Source organism: Rhamphochromis longiceps, linkage group LG1, assembly GCF_057381845.1.
Source record: "Rhamphochromis longiceps isolate RC_006_pf linkage group LG1, R_longiceps_female_GT1.1, whole genome shotgun sequence".
In the NCBI taxonomy this organism is placed as follows: Eukaryota; Metazoa; Chordata; class Actinopteri; order Cichliformes; family Cichlidae; genus Rhamphochromis; species Rhamphochromis longiceps.
This window is the reverse complement of record NC_140557.1, coordinates 31749477-31760127: the sequence shown is the minus strand read 5'-3', so window position 1 is coordinate 31760127 and position 10651 is coordinate 31749477. Positions and strand designations below refer to the sequence as shown.

Here is a 10651-nt window from a genome sequence, read left to right as displayed (position 1 = left end):
GTACTGAAGTCTCATCAGTACTGTCTGCTTTTTGTGTATTTAAGCAAAATGGTTAGAATCTGTAAGACAGGTTCAGTGATGTTTTGCCACCTATGAAGACTATATCTTTTTTTCTTGTGTAAGGTAAGTGCTAACGACAAACACTGACTGATGTATAGTATGAGACTGTCAGTTATGTGACTTGTGTACAGATTAAGGAGCAAGGAAAAAGCAATAATTCCTTCAGTCACAGTTTGTCTGTTTGTATTTGTGGCTGAAGTACAAATGTGAATGTTGTATGCCCTTAAAAGAGGGATGTAAACTACGCATTTTGCCTTTTCCTCTCAGCAGTTTAATAAAATTGGAATTGGCCCTGTAGATAATGTAGGTGAGGTTAGATGGAAGACGGATATCTATCACATTAAATGCTGGAAAGCATGTTTCACATTAGAAATATACATATTCTTAATATAAACTTCAACACATTCAGTTCTTCATTGTTAATACTTTTCACGTGGATCATTACATAAGCAGGATGGAGGTCCAGAGAAGAAGCTGCCTGGCAACATGACACCCTTTGACACTTTCCTTAGCTCCATTAAAAGCAGTGGTCAGTAACCTAACCAGCTGCAGACAATCTTGGAGCAGTTTATATATTACTGTGTTTAATATAGAATACCACAGGAAGCCCCGGGGAGCTGATTGTACATTAAGACATTGTTTGTACTGCGTTTAATATGTCTCTTCTCTTTTATGATGTTGTACATGATTGTTAGTATGGTGTTTTGGCATTAAACTATCCTTTGAGTAGACAGAAGTTCAGTTCACGGTGTCCTTTTTCATTTCTGGCATTGTCACTTATGTTTAATCCTATGTCCCAAGCCCCAATCCTATCCTTCATTCTGGGTTCAGTTTTGCCATAAAAGCCTGTTAGTTACTTTTAGATAGTTGATTTACCATCACTGGGTTATTAGGTGCACATAATGAGCTATTTATTAATTTAAGTATGACATGACAGCATCTCAGTGTGTTAAGGAATGTAGACACGGGCAAATTGAGCATCTTTGAGCTGATCCGTTTCTGAAACTGACCTACTGGGAAGCATCTGAGCTTTTTAGAGAATGGTCTGATAAAAAAATCTCCAGTGAGCAGCTGCTACAAGCTGATGGGGGTGATGCCCAGTGTGGTCTTCTGCTGCTGTAGCCCATCTATTTCAAGGCTGAATGTGTTGTGCATTCAGAGATGCTGTTCTGCATACCTTTGCTGTAACAAGTGGTTAGTTACTGCTGCCTTCCAGAAGAGGACCTGAGGCAAAAATTTGCATGAGCTTGTCAAAACTAGACAATAAAAGGAAAAATGTCGCCTGGTCGGATGAGTTTCAATGGCTGGGTTGGAATCTGTTGTAAATAACGTGAAAGCATGGCTCCATTCTGCCTCCTATCAACAATTCAGGCTGTTGCTGGTGGTGTGATGGGAATATTTTATTGTATATTTTTTTGAGCACACTAGCAAGGTGTACCTAATGAAGTGGTCGTGAGTGTATATTCTCTGTCTAAAGCGACTCTCATCCACAGAACCCGAGGGTGTTCATGCTGACCTCGCTTTTAAAGCAATTACTAAATTATGCCCCCCAAGAATTCAGTGTGCTCCTTGAATATTGTTTTAAAAAATTTATTGAGGGAAAGTTTTGACACTAGCAAGTTCTTCATTACGTTTTCCCTGTAGTATTTACTATGTGGCCTACTGCTGCTGCTCTTTTTTTGTATAAAAGAAATCATACTGAACGTTCACTTCGCTAAAAACAAATATATACAAAAAATGGCGGTAGAACTAACGTCTAATATCCTGCTAAGATAGAGACTTGCACAAAAATGTAAGATGCTATTGAAAACGGATTACTGGCAATTTCTCACACTGACAGACTATTTGCTGAGCGAACTTTGAATTTGGACAATCGTGGTCCTCTCCTATGCGCGTACGTAGATCCGTGTGCAGATCACATCATCGGCTCCAAAGATCTGAAACAAGATTTAAAAAGCAAAATTAGATTTTGTTTCTAAATTTGAGGACACATCAAAATAAAACCGCATCTTTCAGCTCTTCTTTAATACACTGTGCTTTTTACAGCCCACTTATCATCTAAAAAAACAGCAAATAAAGCCCTTCTTCAGAACTGTATCTGAATGAAAGTGCAGTGTAATATGACAGGACCTTCAGCTTTCTCTATCAGTGTGGCTCATTACTGGAAAGAAAACCCTGTCTTCTAATCAATGTACTCTAATGTCAGGCAGGTGTAAGTCACTTCGGTGAAGTGTTGTTTGATTATTATTTCTTTTCTCTTTTACTCTTAGCCGCGTATTGTGTAGTAACTATGTTTCATCGTCAAAGTGCTCATCCTCTGCCGCACATCTATGGCATCATTTTTATTTTGATATTTTGCTAAAAGAGACAGATGCACAAACACTGATATCAGAATAGAGGGTGGGCGTTGGGGCGGTTGATATTGGCTGTAGGGGCGTGTGCCTGTGCGTGACAAAGCCCAGTGATTTATGGGAGTCCCTGGGGCGTAGCATTATGGCCAGCTGCAGCGCTACACATCATCAATATCCCAGGCAAAGCTGTGTGGCAGGACGGCGAAGAAGCAGAGCTGTGAAAAATGAAGCCGAGGAGACTCCATCTGGCGCGTGGCGTGATGCCGAGGGAGACATTAATGGAGGTAACACCGGGGTTCATTGGCACTTCTCCACAGCGTGATCAATGAGACCAATTAACCCACATGAGGACACATACAGATCCGGAACCCCCCACCAGACAGCCTTGCAGTTTCTCCCAGCTCCTAAACCATCACAAATGAGTCGATGCAAATACTCTATTCATCTTTCCTAATCAATATTTATTGGCTTTGAAGTGAAATAAGAGGACATACGTGAGGTTCCTCATTTTTTCCCCATCTGCATTTTACACTAGACTGCCCTGATTATAGTCCACTCATATTAGATGACAGTAAACGCAATGAGCCACCACATGGAGTCTTCATTAAGCTCCACTTTCATCCATCTCTCGCCTAGAGCCTCATTTCCTCATCTGCTGCACGGTGCTTTAAGTCAGCCTCATGTGTATGTTGTTGGGGTATTTTGTGTGTTTACACTAAAAGGATCAATCCTCTGTGAAGTACAAGATGGGATGTGGTTGCTTTTAGTTGTCCACAAAATGAGCTTCATGTTTACTGATGGGCAGCAGAGGAGGGTTTTGACCTTTTCCCTTATTTGGAAAAAAGAAATTAAAAAAAAAAGCCTCAAGTGTTAATTTAATGAATTCAATGAGATAAGAGGAAAATAAATGGACGTGAAGGATTAAAAGCATGAAATATTTACAATGTCTGATTGATCTGCTTCTTATTGATGTGACGTCTTCAAATCTCTTTCCGTCTGGCAAATACTCCAAAAGTGAAAGAGAATCATTGCTGACACAAAAGTAAATATTCACATTAAGGAAGCTGGAGCCACCAGATGTAAGGACGATTTGTCTGACAGAAAGGACAGCCTCACGGGGCAAAGCCAAAATGCAATGTTATTGCTTCAAACTCATTGATTTCTTGACTAAACAGTCCTCTGCAGCTGTACCCCAGACCGCTGGCCCTTGAGGAAATTATGTGAGTGTGCAAAGCAGGAGCTGGATTGTTTCACAATTATTTAACTATAGACTCTAAAGGCTGCTTTGAAGCAGCTACACTGAATTTAGCGCCATTTTGTTCAATATTTGTCTTTATCGTTCCCTTTAAAACGCCCAGAAATATACACACCTTTAAATGGGATCGACTTCTGTTCTGCCCATGTGTGTACAAGTAATCCCTGTGTTTCCAAAGCTGTAGCTGTAGGCAGAACAAATGTGCATTCACAATATACTGAGACTCAGTATAATTGAGAGAGCATACCTTATATGGACAATTCTGCCTGTATTCATATTGTAGATTTATCTATAATGTTTCTCAGGGTAATGACTGTGTGGTTACAGCCATTGAGCTCATAGCCCAATTCATATTGTAGGTTTTATTTTACAGTCTATTTTATCTCTCATTATTATCTGCTCCAACATCAGATCTTCACATCTAAACAATCCATTAGCTGAGATGAAATATGTAGGCGTTTTGCTTAAGTTACTGACAGCAGGGAATCTGTCTGATCTCCCCCTTCCCACCGGTATCACACATAAAGTCATGATCTTTTCTTTGAAAAATCACATTTTTCTCCAGTGATTCATTCCCACATGCCTATTAGGTTACAGTCCATCAATCCAACGTGGACAGACATGCACGCCCTCATCTTGAATAAAAACAGACTTGGCCCGTTCAAAGCTTTTTGTTACGCCTTTGAAAACCTGCATTCAATCCAAATAGCAGGCCATCTCAAAGGTTTTCATGATTGCCTCTCTGCAGAGTCACAGCCAGTAAAGAGGAGCTCTCCATCAAAGCCAAACTGGACACAGCTTTGTTGTCCATCTGGCCAATAAACCCCAGGACCAGATGTTTACAGGAAAACTGCTTTGTGTTAGTGATTTCAGATTGCCAGGGACGGGAGGGAGAAGTGTTTCTGATAGAATGTATGGCAGTGAAATCTTAATTTGCCCCTTTGAAATATACAGTAAGTATGTGATATTTGAGTATATGAGTATACGATTATTTGTATCTATCTGAAAGGAAGAAGAAAAGAACAGTTTTGGTTTTAGGTAAACCGTTCTGGGTGGCTTTTGTTTTGTCCTTGATGCACATACATCATTAGTCATGCATCATTATAATGGGATGTCTTAAAGACACACCCTTCTAAAGGGAAAATGAGGAATGGATGGTTTCTCCAACTAACCATGGGAGCTTAACCTCTTAAGCCCCAAGCCTACCTGATCTGCTGCCTTTTGCCCCCGTATCAGGGGGCGTTGGGGCTTAAAAGGTTAAAGACATTTCCCATGAACTACACAGTATTTTAGAAAACTGGTAAAAAATTGTACATCTGGTGTCACCACCCATTTCTGAACTCCCTTGACCATCTGCCCGGTTTGGGCTTCTGCTCTGTTTTTCTGTGGAAAATGACTACTTTCTGAGAGCTGAATAAAAAGATTGATACTATTGTTAACTGTATATACTGATTTTCATAATAGAGCTACTAATTGTTTTTACTATTAACAGATTGATCTGTTGGACTTCTGGGTAGTCCCCAAAGTCAGAGCTAACAGCTTTGGATGATTTGTTTACTCTAATCAACGCAAAAGCCAATTATATACAGCATGGTATCAAAAAGGACCAAAGGTAAAGTCTGGCCACCTCATATCCTCTTTGACTCTAGAATACTTTGGTACAGAGAGGAGTTCATGGTCCACTCTGGGACTATAAGGTGCCCAGATCATCACCCCTCCACCACTGTGCTTGACAGTTAAGTGTGTTTATGAGTTTTTGATGGTTTGAGTTTTACCAAATGTGGCGCTGTGGATCATGGCCAAACAACTCCACTTCTTTTATTTGTCCAATGGACATTGTTCCAGAAGAGAGAAGAGGCTTTCACCTGGCAACCCTTTCATGCAAAAGCAATACAAAAACCATAATGCCAAATTTCTGCTTTCATAGAAGTGCTCACACTTGCTAATATTTAGCCAGTCATGCTCATTTGATCGGCAGAATCTGACTGCTACTTTCCCTCTGAAATCCTATGAAAGCAGCAAGAGTGTACTTAGTTTTTTACAACTGCATTTTCATATACAGTCTGTGATAGAGGTAAATATTAACCTTCTAACTCTTGTGAAAAAACTCTCAAAATGGTAAACTATTCCTTTAAGAAAAATGTTTTGCTGAACTATTTGAACTGTGGTTTTGATTTTTAAAGCACCCATGTGAATAAAGACCTCCAAATTTGACAAATTTGAATTTTCTTCTACAATGAAAAACAAATGTGATCATCTCAAAAAAGACAAATGCCCATAGTATAATGCATTCCCTATACTCCACAGCTGCACACACTGTCGCCACATTTCAAGTTAGAGTATAAACTTAAAAATTACTCACCAATATCAGTTCATCCCCTTTGAGTTCTCGGCTCCAGAAGGTCTTTGGGCCGTTCCCGCTCAGAAGAGTCTGTTTGCTGTAAATCTTGTTTTCCGTTTCCCAAGTGGCCAAACTCTGTCGAAAAGCATAATTTTATTGAGTTTCCTGTATTTCATCACTTTGGCTTCACCTGGCTGTTAGCACAGATGTGAGGGTTGTTTATCTATGTCTGTCACACTAATGTCTTGGTTTTTTTTACTACTTCCTGTCACTTTTAAGGCTTTGCAGTTTGTTTGTTTTCCCCCCAGCATCCATAGCTTCAGCATAGGTACATTTCAGAGTTCAAATTTTGACAGGTCAATTCACTTACCTTACACTTTCTGCCATCCACTGTCTCCTCATTAAACTCTTCGCCAATACAGAAGTTGATCTCCGTGGTGCGCACTGTGGTTGAAGTCTTGATGTAGAAGTGCTCTCCGTTCTGTCTTATCTCCACATGGGGCTTGGATGCGGCTGCCACGGCTACCTTCCTCAGCATGGCATTTACACCTGAAAGCATGCACCAATTTCCCAATGAGGCACTTTGTGGCTCACCTATCTCCACAGCCAGTCATACAAGTCCTCCAAGGAAGTCCTCCTCTGCCTGCTCCACTCTGTGTGTAGGGGGAGGGGCACACACAGGCTTTTTGGTTGGCTATCTTTGTGATGACCTTCACTGAAATCAGTGTCAGTGAAGAAACTGCCAATCAGTGCCATAGTCTTTGTATAATTCATGGTTCTGTTATTTATTCGTTTGTGTTTTTGAATGTTGCTTCTTTAATTATTTTTTTATTTTAATCTTTAGTTGTAATTCTCAATCGTTTATTTTTTAAGTACCTTCTGTGCTGCCTTATGTCTGGTTATCATTGCCTGTGTGAGTTTGGTCCAGGTCTTTTCTTTCTTTTTATTTTGTAGTTTAGATCCTCCTGTGGTTTTCTGTGTTTCTTATTTTCCTCCTTTGCTCTTTTCCCACCATTGTTCGTGTCTAAGTTCACCATCTCTTATTACTTTTCCCTCATTTTGTGTGTTTACTTTAGTGTGTTTTTGCTGTAGCCTCTGTCAGGTTTTCGTTGCGTGCTCTGTTTTCTCTCTGTGTTTGAGATTCATCTTATTTGCCAATTTGTTTTTGTTTTTTATGCTTTTGTTGTCCAGTAATTTGTAAAACCTGGTTTTCAATATAACTTTTTCAGCTCTTCTATCCTCTACATTTAACTATTAAATCTAAATGCCACACCCCTACATAGTTCTAACCTAGTGTTCTTTTTAACCTGAAAAACTAGGTTTTAACTCTAAAACAGGCCTTAAGAAAGAGAACCAGGCAGAAAGGTCCATCTTTGACAGAATCCCTCATGACACTGATGGTCTAAAACTCTATTTGGTACCAAGTGGTTTTATTTATTTTATTGTTTTGTTCGCAGCTGTCCTCTTTTCGAAAAAGAAAACATAACTGTAGTATGATTGTACCTATAAAAACATGGTTACACTCTCTGCACAACTACAGCACATAACAGTGGTGTTCCATAAGGAGAGCATCTATTAAAGCAAAGTGATCTCTGTCCTTGCATATCTGCTTTATTGTCCCTGCTTGCCTTTGTTTAGAAGTCACCCCATGCCACTGATATATACATACATTAAAGTGTGTCAATGAGCCTGTAGAGGACTAAATGAATACATTTCGGATATCTACTTCTTACTGCTTTCTCTATATTCTATTGTCTGGTGTTGACTTGTCACCTTACATTTTTTCTGCTCCCCTCTAGGGCCAAAAAGATGGTAAGAAAAATATCTGAGCTCATGTTTCTAAGTAAAGGTAGAAGATGCCTGTCCCATCTATCTCAGTCAAACGAAAAGTCATCACCTTTTAGCTGTCGGGAGAAGATGTTAGAGTCTAAACTTGATGGTTTAATTATTTAATAATCGGAGCGTTCAGCGTGTACAACTGAGATTTTTATCACCAGATGTTGTCAATTTTGAGAGTGCAGTGCCAATGTGATGACATGGAGGAATGCTTATTTGATTTGTTTAGCTGTCCTGCAATACGTGATAGATTCTGTCTTTCAAATTAGTGGAAAAACCATTAACCAGATCTGTTGAAGTGCAAACAGTCAGATGACAGAATTCTTCAGCCTGTTTCCACTCAAGTGCACCTCTAGAGCTTAAGTGCGGTGTTTGTTCCAGTGTTAAATTTGTCTCCTGTCACTATATTTTCCAATTAAAAAAAATAAACAGCAAGTACCAGACTAAAATTAGGCATATGTGGATTAGCAAATGACTTCTATTTGTATCAATTTAAACAGCCTTTTGTTTTTTTACATTTATAAACCACAATTTCACTGAACTTGCCTTTATTTCAAAGTAATGCATTTCAATTTAATTGGGGTAATAAAAGATAATAACCCACTAACTAGAATACTGAATTTTCAGTTATGTTTGAAATAAACCTTTGAATAAACTCACACCTTAAGGTAAGAAAGAGTCATTTGTCCTCACCCAAAGCTTTGAGAAGCTCGTCGAAGTTCTCGCTGCTTTTCATTTTCCAGGTGCCTGTGAAATTCTGCATTTTGTGCGGTTTTGATTGTGTGTCAGCCGAACGCCTCCTTTCTTCTGTCTCCTCTGCTGCCTTTCTTCAGGCTTTCTCTCTCCGCTTCTCTCCGTCTGTCCCTGTGCTCCCTCCCTTTCTCCTCCCTATGTGTAATGATCCCTCATGGCAGACCAAACCCCCTCGACCTCTGCCTCCTCTCCCCCTCAACAGACACATTTATACACCTACACACACACACACACACACACACACACATATCTCTGATGGTTTGTTCTGATTAGAGAATTCTTTTCATGACCTCAAACTGCTGTTTAGTTTCAAGGTTTTCAGGTCTCATCTCATCTGCAGTGGAAATAAATTCAAATCTTTTTCGCTAAATTTCTCAGAGCTGATTAAACAAAGAGCGCTATCATGTACTGAATAGCAAATCCGATTTTAAAGGATGTGTTTGAAGTAGCAGAAATCGTGTTTTTGCTTAGTTTTTGAGTAGTTGGAGGGGTTTCCACCTCTACAGAGGTGAACGTGGTGCGTTATAAGTTGTTTTCTGGATTTGTTACAAGACAATAAAAGCTGTCCATATGAAGACACTGTTTCCCAAATTTTAACACCTATGTGGAGTTCCCTTGCAGAAGCAGTGTCACAATCTGTTGCATGACCTTTATTTTTGCTTGAAATGAGGACTGATTGAATTAGGACCCCCATCTTATGTCTCCCTTCTGTTTGTTAGGCTGCAAAGGAATCACTTTACAGTATAAGGTGGAGAGGAGAAAAGATTACAGCGGTCTTCTAAAGATGAAATTTTCATCCACACAATGAACACATCATCATCTCATCACTTTCGCTGAAGATGAGACATAGACTTATGTAATAAAACTCCTTTGTGGTCACTATTTGCCCTCTCTTCACATATCAAACAACATTCTTGTGTAATCGTCTTTTCAATACCACGCTCATGTGGATGCTTTCAGTGCACCACACACCCTACACAGCTTCCACCAATACATCCCATGAGAATGAGGGGCCCTCCCTTTAACCCTGGCCAAGTCAGATTTGTTCTCCGTCTGACGGCCCCTCATCAATCTTTTTGACAAAATGCCTCCCAGACATGGCTTGATAATTAATGTATAGCTCAGAACAGGGAGCACTCTGTCATCCCACCAGGAAGTGTCAGCTCAAAGGAGGCCTCTGCCGTCTTCACTCGGCCTCCTTGTTTGTTTCATTCATCAGTAGATTTGTCCGTTGGTCTCTGGGTGGCTTTATTTTCAAAGGGAAAGTGAACGTTTTGTTTGGCATAGAGAGACAGTTGGAGGATGTGTGACAGGCTCAGAGGGAAGAGTGTACGCTGTAAGAGCATTGCCTTTTGCCATCTGTTGTCCAGCTCATGCAAATTGAGCTTTTTAACGTACGTGTCAGTTGCGTTGGTGCTGCAATCTGTTTAATCTGATCTTAAAGAGTCAGGGTTTTTCACTCGTGTAGGTCTCCAGTGACCTTTCTGAAGAACTGAGAACGTGTGACTGTACACTAGCACTTTTATTATTATGATAACAAGGATTCCAGTCTTCACACTAAAATATTTGCAAAGCTATTCTATTGGGAATAACACCATTTAAACCCAGTGGACTTTGCAAAGTAGATCCTTTCATCTCATTATCTAACTAACATAATGAGATATGACCTTTGGTGCCAGAGCGTCACCTTGGATAAGATCTATGGATGCCTTACGGTTAGGTGAACATCAAGGAAACACATTGTCCCATCAGACCCTCTTATCTGCACGTTGAACTCCCCGAGGACCGTACACAGGAATGCACAATATTGACATGCACCCTCATTACAATAATAATTAAAAAGATTTTAATCTCAGTGAGATTATTTCCTTGAATAACTAAGATAAAAAACAATAACAACACTAAAGCCAACACTGAAACTAATCAAAAATTAAACTGGAAATAAATAAAAACTGAACAGAAACAAGAAAACCCAATATGGAAACTACTGGATTAAAAGCAAAGTCAAAGATTCAAGTAGAAACACCCCCCCCAAAAAGAAAAAACTATAATAAC

At 39.7% G+C, this 10651-nt stretch overlaps 1 protein-coding gene across 1 annotated transcript; it reads right to left on the bottom strand.

Moving 5' to 3' along the window:
- Nucleotides 1-1636: 1636 nt before the first annotated feature.
- On the bottom strand, nt 1637-8746 carry LOC146679019 (cellular retinoic acid-binding protein 1). Its single transcript, XM_085406494.1, has 4 exons — nt 8537-8746; nt 6378-6556; nt 6029-6142; nt 1637-1997 (listed from the first exon to the last, which is right to left on the bottom strand). Exons 1-4 carry the CDS (start codon nt 8604-8606, stop codon nt 1947-1949), a joined length of 414 nt encoding a protein of 137 aa, XP_085262620.1. The 5' UTR covers nt 8607-8746; the 3' UTR covers nt 1637-1946.
- Nucleotides 8747-10651: the final 1905 nt, after the last annotated feature.

What these genes read in the sequence shown, in the direction of transcription:
- LOC146679019 (XM_085406494.1), bottom strand. Translation starts at nt 8,606, where the DNA reads ATGCAGAATTTCACAGGCACCTGGAAAATGAAAAGCAGCGAGAACTTC. An exon ending in CGAGCTTCTCAAAGCTTTGG is followed by an intron (nt 6,557 to 8,536) that starts GTGAGGACAAAT and finishes GCATGCTTTCAG; the next exon opens with GTGTAAATGCCATGCTGAGG. An exon ending in TGGATGGCAGAAAGTGTAAG is followed by an intron (nt 6,143 to 6,377) that starts GTAAGTGAATTG and finishes GCTTTTCGACAG; the next exon opens with AGTTTGGCCACTTGGGAAAC.